This window comes from Vitis riparia, chromosome 5 (assembly GCF_004353265.1).
Source record: "Vitis riparia cultivar Riparia Gloire de Montpellier isolate 1030 chromosome 5, EGFV_Vit.rip_1.0, whole genome shotgun sequence".
Classification (NCBI taxonomy): Eukaryota; Viridiplantae; Streptophyta; class Magnoliopsida; order Vitales; family Vitaceae; genus Vitis; species Vitis riparia.
Genome location: NC_048435.1, coordinates 19,466,064 through 19,492,539, shown reverse-complemented (window position 1 = coordinate 19,492,539; position 26,476 = coordinate 19,466,064). Strand labels below are relative to the sequence as shown.

Genomic DNA, 26,476 nt, shown 5'->3' with positions numbered 1-26,476 from the left:
TTTTTCTGTTGGTATTATCCCTTCGATCGATTTGATACAATGCTTTCATTTATTTTAAATCAAAATCTATCTTAATCTGTTGGTTATATTTCAGTAATCACAGATCCTTCTACATTTTTAGATTTTTTTTTTCATTACAGGTTCACCATAATCAGGCAAATAATTCTCATTTTCCTGATTTGCTTTTCATGTACGGAAATTGTCCATCCTTCACTTGGACAAGGACAACCAAAAATGGTGGCATTTATTTTCCCCTTTTGAGCTGTCATCATTATATATCAGATTAATTAGTTTATTTATATGATGGATGATAGAGTGCGCTTATTTTCCTCTTAGGAAAAATATCGATCGCAAAAAATCTTCTTGGGGTTAATTTCATTCACCTTCCCTAAGTTTTTAATTAAATATATCTAATTTTTATAAATTTGAAATTTCATCACATACCTCCATTGTTCTTTTCATTTTTTTTGCTTAACTTCCGATCAAAATAAAAGAGGTGTATGATGAAATTTCAAACCTACGAAGATCAGGTGTATTTAACTAAAACCATAAAAAGGTCAATGAATTAACCTTAAATAAGATTTTAAAGGCTAGAAATCTCACTCTTTGGTTTTTCTTAAACTTAGAATTTGTTTTTCCATTCTTTAGTTCATTAACTTCACATGCAATTTAAATACAAAATGGAAATTCAAAATGTATTACATTTAATTTGTCTTTTTTCAACATAAAGGCAACATGAGAATTAAGATTTTCTGGAAATTATTTTTGGCCGTTTTTAGAAATTGAAATATTGGAGCCTTAGGTGGTGGTGTTTGTTTTTCTTACTTGATTCTAAATAGAACTTAAAACAAAATAGTGATTAATACTTTTAAATATTAAGTTATTTGTTTTTATAATATTTTATTTTTATTAAGCATTAAAAAGTAAAAAAAATCTAACATATTAATTTTTTTATTTAAAGAAAATATTTTAATTTTTTCTATTTTATAAAAATTTATATTAAGTTATGGAAAAAAAAAATGATTTAAAGTTTGAAAGTAAATTACTTTAAAACTATGGAAAGAATCAAAATTGCTAATGGCCTAAGGTGAGTAAGGTGAACTTTGTTGACTATTATAGGGGCAGGTCACTAACTGCATGGTGGGTTCCATTATGATTGTGGACCAGACTTGATTTATGATTAACTCCTTTCTTGGGTTAGAATAAACTGGACACCAATTTTGAATTTCAGCACTCATTTTATACGTTTCCAATTCGCTTTTGTCATCATGTTATTTTTCTTTTGACAGTTCCAAGCCTTAGGGATACATCCAAGAAAAGAAACAAAAAAAAAAAAAAAAAAAAAACTTATATATAGAGAAAAGAACAAACTTTGAAAGGGTCTTCTTGGTAGCAAAATAACATGTTTTTAGGAATTATTTATTTTTAAAAGAAAAAAGTTAAGGATTTGTTTGAAAATTATTTTTAAGAACAACTTTCTAGTCCTTTAAAAAGGAAAACACATTTGATAATTAGAAAATAAGATATTTTTAAAAAATACATGTAGTTGCTTTCATTTGTTTTTGAGGATTGTTTTAAAAAATAATTATACAAACATATAAAATAATTAAAAATAAATCATTAAATATAATTTTTTAAAAAAATATATTTAGAAAAATTAAAAATATGTTAAAAATATTTCAAAATTTCAAACAGATTTTTATTTTACAAAACATCAAGAAATAGTTCTAAAAAACTAATTTTCAGAACCATTTTAAAAACAGTTACCAAATCGAGCATAAGTCATTTTTTAAATCATGGAATACTATTATTTTTCCTTTTTTTTTTTAAAAAGCACCAATTATTTAAAAACATTTGTTTTCATTATCATGATACACGTTTATAATTCTCTTAGTCATATGGATAAAATAACTCAATATGCCCATCATTCAACTTATCACATCTTGGAAGAAAATGGAGCCAATAAAATGAAAGAGGTTAAAAAAAAAAAAAGGAAATAGTGTGGTTGGAAAGCCATAGAACTTTTTATTAATTAATTCCACGATTTGATGCCTCTTGTTTAAAAATACTTTAATATTATGTGGTCATATTTTTCTTTTTCTTTTTCATTTTTGGCGACAAAGACTTTGAAAATTAAATTCATCTGATTGGTGCTTACTTTGAACCACCAAGTTTAAGCTAGCTAGCTGGCTAGTCTTCTATGTGACTATTCTTATATTTTCTTGTTGCGGGATCCACCCACTTAATACATCAATGTGACAATTATCACTCTTTTGACAAAGTTTTCGTTCTCCTTTATCATGTTCAAGTATTACCATGCATTTGCTTTCGGATAATAATGGATGATTATAAATTTTGTTTTATAAAAGTGCTTATAGTTTTTTTTTTTTCGAATGATGACGTGTTTCTTTTTTATTTATATCACACAAAAAACTCAATTATGCATGCACAGTCGAACATGCACAGTCGAATATTAAAGTTTAAACCTTAAACCCTAAACCTTAAAAATGTTAGACAGTGATTTACGGGCAATGCCAGGGATGATGCAACAAAAATTGTTATAAATAGGGGTTTGAGGCTTGTGTTTGATCCATCCTCAACTCTCGCCTACTCTCTTTCTCTCTTATTCGCTTAATCTCAATAAGCATGTTTCATCAAAGACCAAGCTCCTCCCATGGTGGCACACCAAGCAAACACCTTTCATGGGGGTGCACAATCTTTCTAGTGTTGGCCTTAACCACTGCAGTTTCAGGCTTAGCCTCATCCTCCCACACCTCCACTGTCCCTAAAGCCTCTATGGAAGCCATTGTCTCTGCAGCTTGCAAAGCCACCTTCTACCAAACAGCATGCCAGTCAGCTCTCCTCTCATCCACCAATGGCGCTGTCCCTCAAACCCAGGCCGACCTCTTCGATCTTTCAGTGCAGTTCAGCCTCAACCAAGCGCGATCAGCCCGTGCCCATGTTCATGATCTCATGCTGCTTGATCACAAGACTCAGATCGTTCGCGGCACCGATGACTGTATGGAGCTACTTGATGACACTCTAGACCAACTCACCAACGTCGCGAACCGCCGCAAAACCCTAATCGAAGATCCCGACGACGTCCAAACTTGGCTCAGCGCTGCGCTGACCAACCAAGCTACATGCCTGGAGAGCATCCAGACTTACCAGACTGGAGGCCAAAATGGTCTAATGCGGCCCATGGCACAAAATTTGACCTACTCCATCAGCAATTCTCTAGCACTCCATTTGTCCACAAGGCCATCAAAGGAGGCACAAAGAACCAATACCGCCGGCCACCACCGGAGGCTGCTGTCGGATAGGTTTCCGGGGTGGGTGACGGCGGCGGAAAGGAAGCTTCTGGAAGCTTCTGTAGAGGAGATTGGGGCCACTGCAGTGGTGGCCAAGGATGGCAGTGGGACACACAAGACAATTGGTGAGGCTTTAGCGATGGTGGTCACATTGGAGGGCGAGGGTAGAACCGTAATTCACGTGAAAGCTGGGACTTATGACGAGGGTCTTAAGATCCCTACCAGCCAAAAAAACGTTATGTTAGTAGGTGACGGGAAGGGCAAAACCGTCATTGTGGGTCACAAAAGTGCCGCTGGCGGCTCCTCAACCTTCGGTTCCGCCACCGTCGGTAAGATCTTTTCATCCTTAAACATATATTTTTTAAGAAATTAATAAATTATTTTTTTTCGAAATTATTTTTAAAATGGCCATTATTTTAGAAAATCAAATATATGAAATTTCAACCTTCTATTATTTTGATGTAACAGTCCAAAGCAATAATTTTAAATTTTAAATTAAAATTGAATTTTTAAAATTATCGTAAAGATATTTTTAAATAATCCAAGGAGTGTCTTAATCACTTTAAGTCAAGGTTTAAGAACCATAAAAAATTCATTATTTAATAGAAATAATTTAAATCTAGATAATTGAAAATATAGTGAGATAATAAAACAATTTATATTGTCACATGAAAATGATTTTCTATTACAATGTTATAAACATAAATTGACATGTACTAAAAACAATGTGAAAATGATGAGACCCGTAGAAACAAACATATTAACAAATATGATGAGATCCATTGAAACAAACATATTGACAAATATGATAAGACTCGTAAAAACAAATATATTAACATATAGAGGACACCGATTAATTTTAAAAAGTGAAAAAATGAACACATACGATCCATTCAATTATGATATCATTCTATTGGTCTGAACATTCGATTATGATACTTAATAGTACCTCTTCCGTACCATATGGAGAAATTATCGTAACTCAGGGACTACTATATGCATAACTTAATCCTACCTTAATTTTATTACTTTGTACATGAAGTTTTATTATTTTATATCTCATCCATGATCTAATTAGGTTATACTTAAACTTCTTTGCTTTCTTTAATAATTCTATTTAATTATTTGCTTAAATAATTGATACTAATTTTACGTGGATATATTAAAAGTTCAATTAGATATTAATAAGTATCATAGATTTTTTTTTTAACTTTATTTTTGTTCATATATATAGTAAGTTATTTTATTATCCTTTTGGTATAAGATGTTGTTTGTTTTTTGGTTGAATAGAAAAAGTCAAAATATATATTTTTTTATTCATTTAAAAAGTAATTTATTGATATTAACTAATATAACTAAAATAAACTTATTATTAATATTAAGTTATAATATAAAAGATGTAGTCCACCTTTATTTAAAAATATTAATTAACAAATATAAGCTTTAAAAATTGTCAACCTTTATTATTAATTTTTTGATATATTTTTTAAATAAAGTAGGGAAAAATTGGAATTATTATTTTTAATAATTTAATTATTTTTTTCAATTATTTTATCGACATCCAAATTACCAAAAAAGAAAAAGAAGGTTGGATTTCTTAGATGATATTTGTTTTTCTTTGTTGGAAGTAAGCAAATTTTTGCTGAAAATGATGCCACCTTGCTAACTTTGGGTCCTTTAGGTGTGATGGGCGATGGATTCATTGTTCGGGACATAACCATTGTGAACGACGCGGGTCCGGGCAAGGGGCAGGCTGTTGCCCTTCGAGTCGGATCGGATCGATCTGTGGTCTTCCGATGCTCCATTATCGGTTACCAGGACACCCTCTACACTCTCTCCAAGCGTCAATTCTACAGAGAGACTGATATATATGGGACCGTAGACTTCATTTTCGGAAACTCCGCGGTTGTCTTCCAGAGCTGCAACCTTAACGCCAGAAAAAACAGCAATAACAATTTCGTGACGGCCCAGGGCCGGGAGGATCCCAATCAGAACACCGGAATCTCGATACATAACTGCAAGATCACGACAGAGGGGTCCACCACGTATCTTGGCCGACCCTGGAAGAAGTATTCCAGAACTGTGATCATGCAGTCATACTTGGATGGCTCAATTCCCCCTTCAGGGTGGTATCCCTGGTCTGGAAGCTTTGCCCTGAGCACATTGTTTTACGGCGAGTACATGAATGGAGGGCCTGGGGCGTCAACGTCCGGGCGGGTCAAGTGGGGTGGGTACCAGGGTGAACTCACGGCCAGTGACGCTCAAGAGTTCACTGTTGGGGAATTCATATCTGGGAACGCCTGGCTGCCCTCGACTGGGGTATCTTTCGATTCAGGGCTGATTAATTAGGGTAGGCCGTGAAGTATAGGGCGCATACTAGTCCAAAGAGGACATGTTGGTCCTACAATATCGCAATGTGTATATATATATATATGTGTGTGTAGGTCGAAAGGCCATTGTCCTGTTGTATTAGCCTTAAGTTTCTTCTGACTTTTCTGCTTCTCTGGGTGTAGATATTAGGTGGTATTATCCAGTACATGAATGGTATTATCCACATCTCTGCCTCCATATCCAATTTGTCTGTGTGGGATAGAATTACTTTCCAGCGATAATGCAAAATTGGGTGTTTTCAATATTGGATGTTTTTGAATCTCTCTCTCTCTCTCTCTCTCTCTCTCCCCACAACTAAGATTCTCATCTCTCTTCAATTAAAGATTCTTGGTAGGATTAAAAACACTGGACATGTTACTATCAATACCACATCAGTGTACATGTATATATATATATATATATATATATATATAGATAATTTCTTTGAAAAATTATTCCATGTGATATGATATAGTTTTTAAAGAACAAAAATAGTGCATGAAGAATGACGTGTTAAAAAAGGGTTCGATTTACTGTTGACGTAGACGACAAGTGCGAAAAAGATATTACATCGACCTATTATATGGCAATTAATGTATTGCGACCTGGGCCTTTCGCAACTTGCAGAAAGGGGGGATTGTTTACATCAGGGGTGTCTGTTGAGTGCGACACCTAATGCTTCAACTACAAGTCTACAACAACATATTCTTGGTATGAATTAATGTTAAAGTTTATTTAATAAAAATATAAAAGTGTACTCAAAATTAGGGGTGTAAATAAGATTGATACGATTTGTTTTATGAGTAAAAAATTAATCGAAGTGATATAATTGGTTTATATGTGATAAAAATTGATTCGATTAGATTTGGAAGGAAAAATCAAACCAAATCAAGTCTTTTAAGGTTGGTTTTGGTTTGGTTTTTGTGGATCAACTTTGATCCAACTTAACAACCTTTTTCAGTCATCAACCTAATTATAGATTTATGTTTATTTTGAATCATCTAAGATTAATTTGAGTTTATATTAGGTGTTAAAATTAATTTGCTTTTAAAATTAATTGAAATCAACTTGAATATGCTATTAAGAATAAATTGAATGCATTTAGAATTAATTTGATTATATTATATATAAAAACAATGAATTACTTAAATAGAATTTATTATAAAAAAATTATCAAATATAAAATAGGGATAATTGTGTTTTGGGCTCGGCTCGGCCAAAAAATTAACATTTGGTCCATATAACTTACATAATTAATAGAAATGATATAAGATGTTAAGAGACCAATATACCCTTCAAATTTTCATATATTACCTTTTAAGGATATAAAATAGTGATGGACTAAAATACCCAATGACCTTTCATATAAGCTTTTTTAAATTTGGATTTTAACAATTTTCACACTACTATTCATGCAACCATAATAATTCTATTTTAATAATTTGGATTTTTTTATTGTTTTTAATTTTTTTTTATAAATAATTGAAAATCAACATTATTTTCTATTTTAAATTATAAATAAAGAAAAATTATGTTCAAAAACTATTTTAAAAAATGCTTTCTAAAAAAATGGTAATATGATTTATATTTTTTATATTTTATTTTTGAAAAAACATTTAATTAAAAAATGAAAACTATTTTTAAAAATAAAAATTGAAAACCTTGTTTAGTACTATTTTTTTATATGAAAATAATAAAAATAATTAAATTTTATTAATTTATTATCCATTTTTATTTTTTTTCCATTATTTATTTTAATAAAAAAAATATAGTATGTTTACAATTAAAAAAAGGAATTGGTCAATTATGTGGTTTTGTGTGACTATCTTTTACATGAAAAATAATTAAATAAATAAATTATATATATTTATTACTTTTTTTAATTTTATTTTCTTTATTTATTTTTTGTCTAATAGAAAATTTTAATATATTCATAATTAACAAAGTAATAGATTAATTGTGTACATTTTGATCTATTAAAATAAATTACTTTTTAATTTAAATAAATAAAATGAAATAAGTAATAAATTTGGGGTTATTTCAATTTTTTAACATATCTTATATTAATATTTTTTATGGTTAAATATTTTTTTTTTAATTTTTTTCTTTAATTCCTAAAATAAAATGAAATAAATAAATAAATTTGGTATTTTTCTAATTGATCTTATATTCATATTTCTTATGGTTAAATAAATTTTTTATTCTTTTTTCTTTATTTTCAAAAATAAAAGGAAATAAATAAATAAACTTGGTTTTACTAATAGTTTTTAAGTAATTTCTTTGTCTTATTTTTAATTACATTTTGCATTGAAAATAAAATAAAATAACGTTTTATTTGTTTTAATTATTTTAAATGTCAAACTATTGAGAACATAGTTTACACACTCAAGTGGATATAATTTATGTATATATATATATATGAGATTTATACCATTATACAAGGTTATTACACTAATTGTACAAGGGGTGTACATGACTGTACATTTTGAACAATTTTTTTTTTCTTGTCATCTAAGGATTATACGCTCTCCCTACCACAAATTCTTTTATTTCATGTATTTTATTTAACACGTATATAACAATTCAAATATTTACCTTAATAATTATGTTTAAGGAAAAATTTTGTTTTTATGTTTTATATCACTTTTTAAATCAAACCACTGGAAACATGGTTCACACATCATATATGACACATAATGTATGCATATGGATGAAATTTGCACTATTGTATAAAGGTGTTATACTAACTGTACAAGGTAAATGTTCAATTGGACAAGACAAATGTTCTAACTGTACAAGACAAATGTTCTGACTATATAAGGGGTATACAAGACTATCATTTGTAAAAGATTTCAATCAATTTTGGACAACTTTTTTTTGTGTCTTGTCATCTAAGGATTACACACTCTCAAGATACACATTCTTCTATCACACACTCATCTTATGCATTTTATTTAACTCGCATATGACAATTTGAATACTTATCCCACTAATGATGTTTGAGAGAAAATTTGTTTTTTCCATCTTCCACTATTTTTTGAACAAAACTAATGAAAACATGGTTAATCTACATATGGTTACACATTGAGTAGGGTATATGGAATTTGAGTCACTGTACAAGGTATTTACACTAAGTGTACATGATAAATATACTAACTATACAAGGGTATACAAGACTATTATTTGTGAAGGATTTTAAGTAATTCTGAAAAACTTGTTTATTTATTTCTCCTAACCGAGGATAGATGACATTCCTTACACACATTGGTTAAACATACATTCATTTCATGCACTTTATCTAACTTGTATATGGTCATTTGAATAGGTACTTCACTTATAATGATTGTAAAACAAAATTATATAACAAATTTTTTTTTTAAACAATACCAATGCAAACATGGTTACTCAACTTATTGTCAAATATTCATGAGATAATGTATGAAATTTGAGTTATTGTACAAAGGTATTATACTAACCGTACAAGACAAATTTACTAATTGTATAAGAGTGTACAAGACTACTTTTTGTTAAGGATTTCAAGTGATTTTGAAAAACTTTCCCATTTTTTTCCACTCAAGGATTTTTCCGCACTCAAATTCTCTCACTCAAGAATTGTTTCGAATTTTATTTTAAAATTTCATCATCAAAATTTTGTAATTGCATATTTTGTTTTTATAGTTTTAGCAATGTTCTTTCTTTCCACTATTTTTTTTTTGTGAAATTTTATCCAAATGAATCTATATTTAAAATTATAATCATATTTATCAAAATTTTCACTAAAATTATCTTTAATTCTTTTAATATATTCATACTCATTTATTTAAAAAATGAAAAACTAATTTTTTTTTTGTAAACATGTTTTATTACCTTTCAAGTAAAAAATTAGATAAGTTTGAAAGTCAATAAAAAAAATTAAATACCACTTTCAATAATTTTTAGATAAAATTTTATATAATATATTTTAATGGAAATTTAATTTCTAAAGTTTCACTAAAAAATTGTATTGACAATTTTCTTGTTGTGAGTCAAAATACTTTGCATTAGTCTATCTAGATAAGAAAAATTATTAATATAATATTAGAACGTCATATATTAGTTATTTTTTTCAATAAATTTATCTTTTAAAAAATTTTAAAATAAAAACATGAAAAATTAAAAAGCTAAAAGGATATATATATATATATATATATATATATATATATAATAAGAGTGAAGTGTCAATTTTTAAAATTTTTAAAATATGGTTAATGTAGAAAATATAAAAAATAATTAAAAATAAGAGAAAAGTATAAATGAAAGGGTAATATAAATTTAAAATAAAAAATGAAAATTAAACTATAAGATAAATACAAAAAGATAAAAAATATTTGGATGAAAAATCCCAAAATTTTTATCCTTGCTTATAATAAGAGTAAAAAGATTCAATATCTTTTTACTGAAAAGATAGTAAAATGAAAAAAAAGAAAAAGAAAAACATTATTGCTTTTTATTTGACATAAAATAGAAATATAGATTGGAAGAAAAAGAAAAAAATTTAGAAATGAGTAATACTTAATAGAGAATAGAAAAGGGAAAAAAAAGCACAAAAAAAATTGAAATTCACACTCACCATGTGCCTATATTTAAGGGTATTTTAGGGATTAACGAAGGACAATACCATTTTTCTCAATTTTCAGACTTTCTTTGGGTATTGAGCTTAATTATGTAAGATATATGGATCGTATCTTAATTTTTGGGCCCAGCTGAGCCCAAAACACAATTCTCTCTATAAAATATTATATATAAATTTTAAAATGTCAGTTTTATTCGGTTATAGGACAAGAAAATAAAAAAATGAATCGATTACGTCAATTTTCAAAATTCTTAAACCAAATCAAACTTTTTGATTATTGGAAACCAAACCAATACAATTGGTTTTAGTTGTTTTGAATCAATTTATTGCTCAAAATATGAATTAAAAAACAAAAAATTCATAGAAGGGAGAAGAATGGGAGGATGATAAGCCTTAAGGGTGCTAGTATTATAATATCAAATCACTTTAGGCAAGTTGGGTAGATTTTCGGAGTGTTCATCGTATACTATTTGAATCCATGACATGGTTATTAGATTTGGATACATATACGAAGAAAGGTGTTAAAATAATTAATGTTATAAAGAGGGAAGGCTGTTGACTTTAGAACATAAGAAATCAACACGCATGTGATGCCAATTTAAGAAAATTAAAGGTGGATTGAATGGAATTTAAGAGGGAAGCAATAATGATGTTTGACGTTATGGGTGTTTTGCTCTCAAAAAATGTGAATGAAAATACAAGGAAAAGAAATTGGAGAGGAGAAGTAGAAGAATATATATATAAAAGAAAATAATACAAAATTTTAAGTAAAAAAAAAAAATCATTTTCATATATTTTTTTAAATTTATTTCATTTATTTATTTTATATAAAGATTAAATAATATATATATATATATACACACACACACACGTATATTTTCATGTTGTAAGAGTGACCCTACTCCCACTTGGAGTGGTTTTTCAAAGCATTTTGGGGTATGAATTTTATATTTAAGAAAAGAAAGAAAAAAAAGAAATAAACAATTGCTTGAAGAGTTTTTATTGATTTCTACTTTGTTTTAGAACACCCAAAAATACTTTAAATAGAGATATTCAAGCAACTAAAATATTCAAAACATTTAAAAAAAAAAAAAAATTTATCTCAATCGAATTTATTTGAAGAAAAAAAAGGATAAAGTAGAAATTTGCTTTGCTAAAGTTAATTTGAATGGGATTAAAATTTTGGAGTTTGAATTACTTATTCAACATGCTCCTTAGATTTATAGGATTACATTACAAGAAATTTGACTTTTACCTGCTAATATATATGATAAAGGAGCCAAGAAAATTTACTAATAGAGGAATAAATTGAAGAAATTGTTGTGTATTTTTGAATGCTTTACAATAAAAATATGTACACAACGAGTCAAAAGTCAAAGGATAGGAAACTTAAAATGTTACGGTAGGAATATTGCAATTTGGTGAATTAAGAGTCATCCAAAGTAGCTAGAATTAAGGGATTTGATTTCACTTGATTGAGTGAATCATGAGCTAACATTGACCATGTTGGGAGAAGTTATTGATTCATTCTAATATGCCCCCTGAAATTTGTGGTTCCATTAGAAACATCTATCTTGGATCAAAGTAAATTAAGAACTCGTTGATGGGACAATGATTTAGTGGAGAGCATCAACAAATTGGTCTTGACTCAAAACACGAGAGACATGAAATTGAACACAAACCTTATCATAAACAAAGTGAAAATCAATTACAATGTGCTTTATATGAGAGTAAAAAATCGAACTGGCACACAGTGGGTGGTGTCAATATTATCACAATAGATAGTTGGAGAATTTTCGAGAAAGATACCAAGTTCAAGAAGAAGTGACTAGACCTATGCTAACTCTATAATAGTAAAAGCAATAATTCTTTGTGGAGCTTTAAGAAATTGGGTTACAACCAAGGTAGAGAACATATACATTTGTTGAGGTTCTATCATTTGGATTTCCTACCCAATCTACATTAGAGAAGACACACAAAAGAAGCACAAAACCACATTTAAGAAAAAAAAAACCCATGATATATGGTGTTTTTGACATACCAAAGCACTCGCTTAATAGCTGTTCAATGTGTCTAAGTTGGTTGAGACATGAATTAAAATGACTTGTGTACAATAAATGAGATGTTAGGGGTGGATAGTGGCTAAATGTTATAAGGCTTTAACCACTTGTCAATATTACGTTGGGGCACAAAGAGTACCATCAGGAAGAACAAAAAATGTTGAGATGGATAATGGAGTGTTCACTGCTTTAGCTTTTGACATATGATGGCATTGTAAGAGGTCTTAAATTTATTTGTGTTGAAATAGAAATAGTCCATTATAGTAGAGATAACCTCAACACCAAGAAAGTAATATAGATCTCTGAGATCCTTCATTGAGAATTGTTGGGAGAGGCTTTTAATGAAATGAGAAATAAAGCTTAGGTTGTTGCTAGTAATGATGACATCATCAACACAAACAAGAATAAATTGTGATATTGTTTTTAGAGTAGATGAACATGGAGTAATCAAACTTGGAATTGTGAAACCCAAATGAGACTAGAAACTTGTTGAGTCCCTAATACTAAACATTAGGGGTCTGTTTGAGTCTATGCAATGCTTTGCAAAGCCTGTAAACATGGGTTAGGTTAACAACATCACTAAACCTAGGTGGTTGAGACATAAATACCTCTTCTTTAAGAAATCCATGAAGAAATGCATTGTTGATGTCCAATTGGTGAATAGGCCAACGATGTAAAGAGTAATACATAAGAGCACTTGGATTGTGGTAGATTTCATAATGGGATTGAATGTGTCATGATAATCAACTCCTAGTCATTAATGAAAGCCTTTAGTGACAAGACCCGCCTTGTAGAGCTCAATGCGCCTATCTAGATGACGCTTGATATGAAACACCCACTTACAACCAAATAGATTCTGAGTTAGTGTAGGATAGGCAAGTTCCCATGTGCCATTGCAAATCAAAGCACCAAAATCATTAGACATTGTAGCTTGACATTTTGGATGTTTGGGGGCTCGAGAGAGAGAATTTTGTTCTATAAGGATTAGAGATCAAATGCTTGGTAGTGTTGTGTATGGTTTTGGGTTTGTAGATACTATTTTTGAATCAAGTGATCATGAGATGGTTATTCTATGTCTATTGGGGCATGGATTGGCTTTGGTTTAGGAAAAATGGTGGCTTGAGGTTTGAAAGTGGTAGTGTGTTTAAGTTTGGGATAGTTGATTGACTTGGTGTATAAGAAAAGAATAAAGATGTCAGTGGAAAATTGTTGTCAATTAGTAAACCTTCATAGAGAACACTATTGGGTTGTAAGAATGATATGATAATATTTGGACTAACTTCGAGTTCTTCCATATCGTGTGTGGAAGGTGGTAACCCGTGTGACACGGAAAGCATAATGGAATGCATGGGTTGATCGAAGAAAGTTAGCCAATGAGAGAAATCTTAATGAGTGACACTTAAGAGAATGGGATTGTGAGAGATAGAAGGAAAATGAATTTTCAACAAAGGTAACATGACTGTATCTAGGTCATGTACAATGTAACTGATATGGGTTGAATGCTCAAATCAATGTCAATGCATAAAAGAGATAGTATAAGGACAATGAAGTGTAACTTTATTGCTTCATGTCTTGCTTTTAATGGCTTAATCTCAACAAAACCTATTTTAGGTAGGTCATGATTCTTATTACTAGGGTGTTTCTAATTAATCAACCTTCTTTAAACCTGGAAAGATTATCCTAAGGCATTGATTAACATATCTTTATGTTTAACCCTTAGACAATGTAAGTGGAACTACTTTAAGTGATTTTACTATCAAACATAACTTTTTTTTTTTTCATAATCAATTCCATAAAAACATAGTACAAGATATAGAGATACAAGAAACTATTTTAGGAAGCTGCTCTTTGTTTATACAATATTTACGACTATAATCATGTTTTGTTTGACCATTGAGTGAAGGGATTCCTAAATCTAAGATTTCCATAACTGGCTAATTGCGGGACTCACGCTAACACTCCCTCTCAAGTTGGTGTGTAGATATCTCTAACACTTAACTTGTCAAGTGAGTCATTAAAGTTTCTGCTGGAAACTGCCTTGGTAAGAATGTTAGCCAATTGGTCTTCAGATTTAATGAAAGGAAACTGGATAATATTCTCTTCCAAGTTTTGTTTGATGAAATGTCGGTCTACCTCCACGTGCTTGGTACGGTCGTGTTGAATTGGGTTGTGAGATATGTCAATGGCAGCTTTGTTATCACAGAATAAATTCATTGCAGAACTAGGAGGAAAACCGACCTTTGTTAGCAAACTTCAAAGCCAAAGAAGCTCACACAATCCTTTTTCCATGCCTTGGAACTCAGCTTCAGCTCTGGATAATGCCACCACCTTCTGCTTTTTACTCCTCCATGTAACTAAGTTTCCTTCCACAAATGTAAAGTAGCCTGAGGTAGACTTTCTATCCAAGATATTCCCAACCTAGTCCTCATCCGTGTACCCTTCAATATTTAGATGGGCGTTCTTGGAGAACATTAATCATTTTCCTGGTGATGACTTTAGATATTGGAGAATTCGAATTACAACACCCATATGGTCTTCACTCGGATTATGTATAAATTGGCTTACCACACTTACAACGTAAGCAATGTTTGGACGAGTGTGAGATAAGTAAATGAGCTTTCCCACTAGTCTTTGATACCTCACCTTATTGGTTGGCACCTGGTTTGAATATTCTCCAAGCCTATAGTTCTACACAATCGGCGTATCCACAGGTTTACACTCTAGTAATCCCACTTCCATCAATAAGTCTAGTACATATTTCCATTAAGAAAGGAATATGCCTTTTTTTGACCTCGCCACCTCTATTCCTAGAAAATACTTACGCCCTCCCAAGTTCTTCATTTCAAATTTAGTAGACAATTGTTCTTGTAACCTCGAGATCTCCTCGGCGTCATCCCTCGTAATTATCATATCATCCACATAGACTATTAATGTTGTCACCTTGCTTTGTCGGTGTTTCAAGAAGAGAGTATGGTCAGAGTTACTTTGGTGATAACCATACTTCCTCATAGTTGAACTAAATCGACCAAACCATGCTCGCGGTGATTATTTTAGCCCATACAATGCCCTCTCCAATTTACAAACAATTTTGGTCTCAGCCGATCCTATATATCCTAGCGGAATATCCATGTATACCTCCTCGTCAAGGTTGTCATGAAGGAAAGCATTCTTCACGTCGAGTTGATGTAGTGGCCAATCCAGATTTGCTATAAGAGATAGTAAGACTCTAATGGTATTCAGTTTAGCTACTGGTGAGAAGGTTTCTGAGTAGTCTATGCCATGTGTTTGGGTAAAACCCTTTACCACAAGTCTCGTCTTGTATCGATCAATTGATCCATCAGCCTTGTATTTTATAGAAAATACCTATTTGCACCCCACTAATTTTTTTCCTTCCAGTAATGGGACCAACTTCCAGGTATTATTTTTCTTTAAGGCTTTTAGTTCTTCTTGCATCACTTGCACCCACTCTGGATCAGATAACGCCTCCTCAACACTACTGGGAATATGACAGGAGGATAGTGTTTGAGTGAAAGTCTTGAGTGGCTTGGATAGACTTTGAGTAGATACATAATTTGCGATTGGGTACTTGGACTTTCTTTCTTCTTCATCTGGGTTGTATCTATTCAGTGGTTTCCACGATTGTGTCTAAAATGCAACATATAACCAGTAGAAGAATCCAAGATATTAACATGTAAAGGTGCAGTAGGAGTACTTACCTCAAGGAAATTCTTAAGAGGAGGAGGGTCTTTGGGTATTGAGGAGTGAGGGGACTGAGAGTACTCTGTATTTTTTGGTTCTTTATTCTCGGCTTCTTCATCTCCAGGTTCTTCATTTCGCAATTCGACATGTTCAATCTCTGGTGGTACTTCATGCGGTTCAACCTCTCTATTTCCAGTTCCATGCTCACCACTGGGGCCATCAACCAATTCGACTCTTCTACTTGAGTCTTCCCTTGAAGGGAAGAATTGGGTACCAATGAAGGATAAAAATTCTCGAACTCAAGAAATGTAACATCCATGGTAATATAGGTTTGGTTGGTAGTGGGGTCATAGCACCAGAAACCTTTTTTATGTAAACCATATTCCAAAAATAAGCACCGAACGACACATGGGTCCAGTTTGGTACGTTGATTCTTGTGGAGGTGGAAAAAAACAACACACTTGAAAATTCTAAAAGGAAGCATCAATATTGAAGGGAGGGATATGTGAGTAGAGAGGATTTGTAAGGGGGTTTTAAAGTGTAAAATCTTAGATGGCATATGGTTGATTAAGTACACGGCAGTAGCCACATCATCCCCTCAATGGCAACTTGACACCATTGCTCCAAGGAGTAGGGCACGAGATGTTTCCAAAATATGCTATTTTTTTCTTCTCAACGACACCATTTTATTGTGGTGTTTGAGAGCATGAGGTCTCATGGAGGAGGCCATGTTGTTGGAAATAGGACTGGAATCTTTGGTTGATGAATTCGCCACCATTATCGAAACGAAGAATTTTTATCTTCGAAGAGAATTGAGTCTGAACCATGGCATGAAATACTTGAAAAATGGTGAAAACTTCGTTTTTGGTTTTTAGCTGATAGAGCCATGTCATTTGCATACAATCATCGACAAAAATAACAAACCAACGGTGACTAGAGGAAGTAGTTATTAGGGATGGTCCCCACACATCGGAGTGTATCAATGTAAACGGAGTATTAGTTTTATTCAAACTAACTGGATAAGAAACTTGTTGGCTTTTAGCCTTAAGAAATGTATCACATTTAAAGTCCACATTCTACAAATGTAAAAATAAAGATGGGAGTAGATGCCAGAGATAGCCAAATGATGGGTGCCCTAAGCGCTTATGCCATAGCTAAATTTGTCGTTCGTGGCTACTGGTTTGATGGTGCGTGTGATTTGCTTTGCCTGGGCTGAAGTCATCTAAGTAGTATAGTCATCCGCTCTTAGTACCATGCCCAATAATCTCCTTGTTGAGAACATCCTGAAGAAGACAAAATGTAGAGTATATCAATACAACACAATTAAGATCTTTAGTAATTTGACTCATAAACATCAACTTGTTGGAGAGAGATGGAACAAGAAGTGTGAGAGCTAAAGAGAGAGAGGGAGACAAAGACACGGTTCTAACCCCTGTGACTGGGTAAGTTGCCCCATTGGCATTGGCAATGCAAGTCCTCCTTGGCTAAGTTGTGTTGGAGAAGTCATTTGGATTAAATGTCATATGATTCGTCGCTCCGGAAACGGTAATCCAAGCACCATCATTTCGAGTAGTAGAGCTGCAAAAAACTTGACCACAATTACCTTGATCTAGGGTTGAGATAACAGGTTCACCCACGGGAATAAGGAATAGTTGAGATTCAGTTGTGGCCACCACTGCTCTACTCGGGACGTTTTCAATTATAGGAGCATCTCGTTTCTTTCGAGCTTGTAATTCGTGCCATCAGTCTGGGTAGCCATGCAATTTGAAATAGGTTTCCCGAGTATGTTTTGTACTCCCACAATGAGTGCATTTATTCCCATTTGAGTGACCTTTGAATCGTGAGAAAAACCCAGACTTTAGCAAAGTTTGTGACTGGCCAGATTTCACTCCTTTGATGGCCATAACAACACCACTAGCCATTGCTTCCGCTCCCAATATCATCACAAATTGTCAGAGATCTTTTCTTCGAATGTGAGCATATGCCTGGTCAATTGAAGGGAGAGGTTTTAGGCGAATAACATCGCTCTGAACATGATCCAATCGATCATCTAGTCCATCAAGAAAAGTGTATACTTGCTCCTCCTATAAAAGGGAGTGGTAGTTTTGTATGTCAATTGCACATGCCATCGGATTCAGTCGATGAAAATCGATCTCTCGCCATAAACCCTATAGGTTGTTATATTATTTTTCTATAGATCCGCCTGCTTGTTTCATTCGAGAAACATGACGTCTGAGCTCGTATACTTGCAAAGTGTCAGTTCCATCAAAGTATGTTGTGGTAGCGGAATCCCATACCTGCTTAGCCGTTGGGTAGCGAATAAAGTTCACAACCAAAGAATGGTCCATGGAGTTGATCAACCAGTCTTTCACCATGAAATTCTCAGTGCGCCATTTACGAAAGGAGGGGTCGGTTTCTGGTGGTTGGGGGTAGTCTCCATTGATGTATCCCGGTTTGTCTTTTCCTGAGATGTACATCTCAACAACCTATGACCATAATCCATAGTTGGAACCATCCAACTTGATGCTGAGTGGAACCATCGGGGAATCAGTGATGGGAGCGGAAGAGGTCTGGACCCTTGATAAGGCCTCCGTCATATTTGATGTTAAATTATCAAGGATGGTTTCAGTGGAGTCAGCCATGGAGACCAAGCAAAAAACTCGACCCCTGCCTAATAAAAAAATAGGGAACCCAAGATCATGCTTTGATACCATGTCAAACGTAACCTTTTTTTTTTTTTTCTTTCATAATCAATTCCATAAAAACAGAGTACAAGATATAGAGATACAAGAAACTATTTTAGGAAGTTGTTCTTTGTTTATACAATATTTACGACTACAATCATGTTTTGTTTGACCCTTGAGTGAAGGGATTCCTAAATCTAAGATTTCCATAACTGGCTAATTGCGGGACTCACGCCAACATTTACTACTATACATTTGAGTTAAGTGTGTAATAAAATCCTTGACATCAATGTTACTAAGTGAATAGTTCCATTTTCAGGATTGATCACTCCCACTATAAGCATATATAATATTGTCCATAAGGATAGTCGACATCCTTTGATTCCTAAGGCCACCCCATCTTCAGGATAGTGATGAGCCTATGGCCTTCTCTCACTTAATGTTTTGATATAAGAGACTTTATGTAACTTTGGTAACCTTCTTAAAATAAAATATCTATCATGATATTTTCCAAAATCTTTATTTCTAATCTTAATTAGAAAACTTGTGCTACATAAGAATTGTTTTCATATTCTTTGTCCTTGAAATTTCCTTATCCAAAACATAGTCCTTTTCTCTAGAGGGAGAGCTTGAAGGACTTGGGTTTATCTTCCTGTCAAGGTTTAAGAGCCTAGAGGATCATCATAGGTAATGTTATCTTTTTCTCAAGCTGGGATAGCTTGGAAAAACACCTATCCTATAACAATAGGAAAGTTCTGAAAAGGAAATTGGAATCCAAATTAGAAACATCCAGTTCTAAATAAATAATAATTGGAAATAACCCTCTCAAGAAAATTTATTTTCTATAAGAAAATCTAAAGTTACCAATTTGAAAAACTTTTAACTAGATTTCCTATCATATGGAAGCTATAGAAGCATAAAAAGAACTTAATAAAAAAAATGGTAAGATTGTCATGAATTTAGGGATTCTATTGCTTATTTGGTAACCCAAATATTTCGATTCTCAATATCCAATGTTATCAAATCAAACTTGCAACAAAAATTAGGGTTAGTAGCATTATTGCTATCAACCTCTAATTAAGGTAGGTTAGTTGGGTCAAGTTGTCCTACTTGTGCCATGTTGGGAATATGGTCTGTATGTAGCCAAGTTGTGAGTTGCCCCCTAATGTGATCAAGTTGAAAGGCTACATCTCTTGTTGACCTTTTTGTGATGTTACCATAACCTCACTTTCCCCCTCGCATGAGAGCTATCTCTTGGTTATATTTGTCCTCAAGATCCAAGTTGCTATCAAACCCATAGTATTATTTATTCTAATGTCTTTCTCATCATTTGCTTGATGGCTTGGGGTCTTTCTTTTATTTGATAAGTAATTCAATCTCTAGATTTTTAAGTCCATTCAAATTCAAATTTATTAGAGTTTACTTTATCCTTTATTTGTTATTTATTTATTTATTTTTTTAAAATAAGTTTCTATTGAGATAAAATTATTTTCTTTTTCATTTTTTGAATATTTCATTTGCTTGATTATCTCTATTTAACAAATTATAGGGTGTTCAGTAAAAAAAAGCAAAAATCAATCAAATTCTTCCACCAATTGTTTATCCAATGCATATTTCTTTCTTTTTCATAGAGACAACATTATGGTATTAAAGCTAAGTTTCTCTCATGGAATTGAAACAATTTCTCGATTAAAAGTAACATAGAAAACAATGATTGCCATTGATAACATGTTAAAATGAACCTATATTAGAGGAACCAATATTGGAAATTTTGATGGCATACTCAATGATGTTAGCTTTTGGTTTGCCTTGTTAGAACAATCTGACAACATAGTCCAATATCAATTTGCAAACTGACATAAGATAAATTTGGTAGTAGCTATTAGGCATCTATCAGAGTGAATATATAAGAAATTGAAAGTAGTTGTAGACTTCGATATAAAGATGCAAAATTCAATTTTATGCATACTTTAAATAAGACTTTGGTTTATAGAAGAATTCCAATTAGAGTGGGATATGTCCAAGATGACATTTTGTACAAGAAGTAAAAGATTGAGGCAATATAAAACTGATTGTGGACCCAGCACTTCGGCTCATGCGTTTCCCACTCGATGGCGAGCTCGATTTTATTTGAAAAAATTGATTTTTATTGATTTGAGAAAATGACTTGGAGTCACCACTTATTTTTGTTTTATTTTTAAAAGGTAAACAAAATAAGAAAGAAAAACCCTAAGTGTGACTCCTTATTTTGGAAGAGGCGGTCTGCGAAAAACCGGATCGGGTTCGGGGGTTAGGTTACTTATCGGGAAGGTACGGTACAGACCGTAGCACCCCTTTAAGTCCTTAAAGTCGGGTCTCTACTAATAAAATGAAGCAATCATGGCGATGGACGAGTAAATCAATGAGTACCCGGAATAAATCATGCACACGTGAAAATCAAAATATGCTTAGACAATTACCAGAGTGAAAGTAGGTGCGTACCTGGGCAACGAGCCCACCATGCGCTATCAAGAGAGAGGTCAGTGCACAATTAAGGAATAATTTCGAGCATGTCATAGAGTAGAATAAGATCAATCATGCGTGGCAATTAAATTAATTAATCAATCAATTACAAAGTCACTTATGTGGGGCTCCCACCAAAGCCCGTTTATTTTTGCATGAATTAAGTCCATAAACTCCATTATTCGGAATTACGGGATTGAATCTATGCTTACTTTAAAACATTTTAAAAACAGAAGAGTTGTGAAAATTGTTTGCCATAAAGAAAGATGACAGCAAAATTTTATTGGAAATGGGACTCTTAGGTGATCTTACAAATTCTAAGGATGAAAGATAGGATGTTTTGAAATGGTTTTAAAAATAAAGAAGTTATAAAACGAGGATCCGGACATGTCTGACGGGGGAAGGTGAATCGCCCTCCTCTCCCATCCGGCGTCGGGCGTCGGATGTGGGATGTCCAGAGAAGGTGGAACGTCGGTCGGATAGAATTCCGGATGCGAGACATCCGGAGAAGGCGGGATATCGGTGGATAGAATTTCGGATGTGAGACATCTGGAGAAGGCAGGACTTCAGCCGGTCAGAATTCCGGATGCGAGACATCCGGAGAAGGTGGGATGTCGGCGGGCAGAATTTTGTATGTGAGACATCCAGAGAATATAGGACTTCGACCGGTCAGAATTCCGGATGCGAGACATCCGGAGAAGGTGGGATGTTGGCGGACAGAATTCCGGATGTGAGACATCCGGAGAAGGTGGGACGTCGGTCGGACAGAATTCCGGATGCGAGACATCCGGAGAAGGTGGGATGTTGGTGGACAGAATTCCGGATGTGAGACATCCGGAGAAGGTGGGACGTTGGCTGAACATAATTCTTCCCCGGGTGGAATGATAAATAAATGAATAAAAAAAGAAATGCAGGCACGACCCCACAAATCAAAAGCATGTGATGAAACTTCTCTCAAAATTTCCCAGAACAGAGAGAATGAGTAAGTATACTCTAGGCATCGAGGATAACCCGCAAACAATCAAGAAACAGAGGAGAACAGTTTAAAATAGTCGGTGTAAACAAGTTGAAAGCCAAGTTAGAAATCAAACACAACATGAAGGCAAACGAACTCAGATTCCATAAGAGCATAATAAAATCTCCAATGCTCGCATCCAAACACCAAAATAGAATCTTATCGATATCCAAAAACAAAATAGAAAAGGTAATGAACAGGGTCCATACCTGAAAAGCTTCCTCGCAGATGGAAGCTCACCTCACTTCGAGCCCTGTTTCTATGACCCCTCTTTGATGATGCCCAGATCAGGACCTCTTTTCCTAAAGGCCACTCCTCGAACTCTCCTCCCTTCCTCTCGTTCTTAGCCTCTTCCTCCGGTTTTTCTTCCTTCTACCATTTTCATTGGTCAGCAAGCATGGCTTGCCCAACCACTCTCCCTGCCACCGCACGCCTGCTGCAATTGGCATCAAGCCTTTAGCTTCCTGGCTGCCTGTCCCATCTGGCCGGGATTCATGGTAAGAGAGGGGGGGTCCCCCTCACACTTTACCTGGTGTCGCTTTCTCATTCGTCCATCAACTCCACTAAGCTGATTCCACAGCAACCAACCAGGAGCCGACATGTGGCCACCCGAGATAGTGACACTTGGCAAAATTGAGCTGCTGAAAAACGAGCCCCAAATGGGGGTCTACACTGACATTAGGCATAACATGAAAAAAATGATCAATCAACATTGGAAACTAATAGAGAATAAAACATGTCATTGGTTTGAATGGATAAAGGTAGGAGTAAAGTATAAGAGTCTTGTATTGAATCAATTGATACAATTTCCATTAGTAGATTCATGTGTCAATTGTTAGTGGCTTTATATCGCTAACCAATTTTAATAATTTTTTATTTCAATAGAAAACTAATTGAAAAGGAAGAGGCACATTGCTACAAGGACACATTACCACTAGAAGTAGAACAGAAAAACCATAACTAAACCTATTTGCCCAAGTCTTTGGCCTCAAAGTCTCATATGATCTATGACCATTTCCCATTATTTCCTCTAAAACCAAGCTATATATATATACAATTTTTTTTTTAACCAAACTTCTCTTAAGGGGAAGAGAAAAAATGAAGATCAATTTTGATATGTTTCTTCTTCAACACCAAATATTTTTTCTTTAATGATACCCTTTTTATAATTGGGATTGAATTGTTTAATAGAGAAAAAAAATTAAAGAGCCTAGTCTACCTATGTCAAAGAATAATGAGTTGCAAGTAGGGGGAGAAACACTCCCAAATAATAATAATCATAATAAATTACGTGTTTATACAAGAAAATTTCATCAAACTACTAGAGATAATCCAAATATCTTGAAAGGCCAATCATCAGCTCCACTGATTCCTCAAGATCCAAGTATATCAGATTCATTTTCTAATCCTATTCAATTAACTAATCTCGATGTTCTTATTGCTTTTAAGAAATGAATTAGAACTTTTACCAAACACCTTATTTTTAATATTTTTATCTTACCATATTTGTCTGAAAACTATAAGGCCTTTACTTCTAAAATCACTAATTTGTTTGTGCTAAGGAATGTTTAGGAAGCTCTTATTCATTCATATTAGAGGACAACAATTTTAGAAGAAATTAATGCCCTTAAATAAATGGAATGTGGGAGATTGTAGAATTGCTTAAGGGAAAGAAGACTATGGGTTGTAAGTGGGTGTTTACAATCAAATGCAAAGCTGATGGTAGCGAGGAAAAATACAAGGCATGTTTAGTAGCAAAGGGCTTTACTAAGACGTTTGGGATAGATTACCAATAAACTTTCATACTAGTGGTAAAAATAAACTCAATTCAAATTCTACTTTCTCTTGCAGTCAAGTCAGATTGGCCTTTATATCAACTAGATGTGAAAAACATATTTTTGAATAGGGATCTAGAAGAAGAGGTTTTTATGGACCAACCACCTAAGTTTGAAGAGGAAAAAAAGTATATAGAAAGTTTGTAAGCTGAAAAAAATCCCTTTATGGACTCAAGCAGACACCTAAAGCTTGGTTCGAGCGCTTTGGGAAAGCAGTGAAAAGTCACGGTTATATTTAGAGTTAAGCAGATCATATGTTCTTTAAAAAAAGTCTTATGAAGTAAGATTACTATCTTAATCGTTTATGTGGACGATATTATATTAATTGGTGATGATAGCTTGGAAATTGAGAGATTGAAAGGGTTGCTTTTTAGGGATTTTATTTCCTAGAAAAAGTACATATTGAATTTACTTAAGGAGACAAGCTTATTGGGTTGTAAAGCTATCGAGACTCCTATTAAAATTGCAACCAGTTAAGGTCGAGGATGTTGTTGATAGAGATAGGTTTCAACGTCTATGGGCAGATTGATTTATCTCTCCCACACACATCCAGTATAACATTTGCAGTCAGCATGGTTAGTCAACTCATCACTCACTAGGATAGGAACACTTTGATGTTGTTTATATATAGGATCCTTAGACACCTAAAAAGAACTCTAGGAAAAGGTCACTTATTTGAAGACAAGAGTCATTTTAGAGTTGAAAAGTTTACATAGATGCCGATTGAGCTGGGAGTATAATGGATAGAAGATCTACTTTTGGGTATTGCACCTTTTGTAAGAGGAAACTTAGTTACATGGTGGAGTAACAAGCAAAATGTAGTTGCTAGGAGTGTGTAGAAGCGAAGTTTAGAGCAGTTGCTCACGGTGTATGTGAGATCCTTTTGATCAAAAGACTACTTGAAGAACTCAGGGTAACTAGTAGTCTTCTTATGAAGGTGTTTTGCAATAATAAGGTAGCAATTGCAATTGCTCACAATCTTGTTCTACATGATAAGATAAAACATGTTGAGATTGACAAATATTTTGTTAAGGAGAAATGGAAGGAATGACTCATTTGTATTCCCTACATTCCTACTGATTAACAAGTAGTTGATATACTCATTAAGGGACTACCAAAAAAGCAATTTGATAAGTTAGTGAGCAAGCTAGCCATGGAAAACATTTTCAAGTTAGCTTGAGGGGGAGTGTTGAAAATCTCGAGAGATCTTAAGAGTTGTTATCCTAGGTGTTAGCTATAAATATTTGTACAACTATAGAAATAATTTCTAGTCGTAAATATTTGTATAGGTTTAGTTCCTTATTTATTCTTTCCTTATCTATTTTTTTGTAATTTGCCTATATAATGTATTCTTATATGTGTACTTAGAATCAATCACTAGAATAATTTCTTAATTAGCCCAAATGGGATTCTTTATAGACACATACTCACTCATATGCACCCTTGTACTTTGAATTTTGTGAGTATTAATGTTGTCATTCTGGATGTTTACAATTAACACTTAACTTTTCTTCATTATTAGAATTTCACCCTAACTTGTGTTATTTTATTTGTCATTGCTAAGGGACTAGCATCAAATGTGTGAGTAGTGGTAAAAACTTAAGCACAACCTTCTTAAGGAGTCTCTTTGAATTAGGTTGAGTTCTTAAGATTGATCCCATGCTTTGAGTTTTGTTGATAGTATATCATTATAGGATATACTAGTATTTTCAAACATTAAAAGAGGTAATTCCACATATAAAATCAACCTTTGGAATTTGAAATAGTGTGCAAAAGGTTAAGGAAGCTAGGGTTTTCCAAGGATGAGGAGATGATGTAGATTGACTAAAGCAGAAAAGGACACTTAAGCATTTTAAAGCAAATGATTAGCCAAAATGGAGTTTAATGCTCAAGTTTTCTATAGTCTAGGCTAAATTGATCAAGCAATATGAGGAAGAACACTTAAGCATTTCATACAATAAAAAAATTGATAAAGAAAAAGAAAAAAGAAGAAGAAAATAATCATGATTATACACAATTGTCTTACATATTAGCTTAACGTCCATGGAAAAGTAAGCAATGATCAAGCGTTTTCATGCATCATGCGTAATTGTCCTACCTTGAGTTGGAAAACAACCTAAGAGCATCACAATGAAAATCACATCTTCTACCAAGCTCTTAATCATCTTTATAATTGATTGAAGTAATCTCCTAGTGATTACCAAAAATGATTAGTCATTTATATGAAAGTTTGGCCTTCTTCAACCTATATATAATGACTTAAAGGAATCTTAATCTATATATGCTTCTGGATTGAAGGGCATTTGGCACCATTTGAAAAGCTTACCTGCAAAGTTGCTTGTGATCAAAGTAGCCTAAAACAAAGAAATGGAGGGAAGGACACTTGAT

At 33.0% G+C, this 26,476-nt stretch overlaps 1 protein-coding gene across 1 annotated transcript; it reads left to right on the top strand.

Moving 5' to 3' along the window:
• Positions 1-2,595: 2,595 nt before the first annotated feature.
• On the top strand, positions 2,596-5,951 carry LOC117913994 (probable pectinesterase/pectinesterase inhibitor 35). Its single transcript, XM_034829145.1, has 2 exons — positions 2,596-3,640; positions 4,993-5,951. The coding sequence occupies exons 1-2, from the start codon at positions 2,647-2,649 to the stop codon at positions 5,658-5,660; spliced, it is 1,662 nt and encodes a 553-aa protein (XP_034685036.1). The 5' UTR covers positions 2,596-2,646; the 3' UTR covers positions 5,661-5,951.
• Positions 5,952-26,476: the final 20,525 nt, after the last annotated feature.

Bases quoted from the DNA above. Each gene is read 5' to 3' on its own strand.
- LOC117913994 (XM_034829145.1), top strand. From the start codon at position 2,647: ATGTTTCATCAAAGACCAAGCTCCTCCCATGGTGGCACACCAAGCAAA. The intron at 3,641-4,992 runs GTAAGATCTTTT...TGGGTCCTTTAG, and splicing joins CTTCGGTTCCGCCACCGTCG to GTGTGATGGGCGATGGATTC.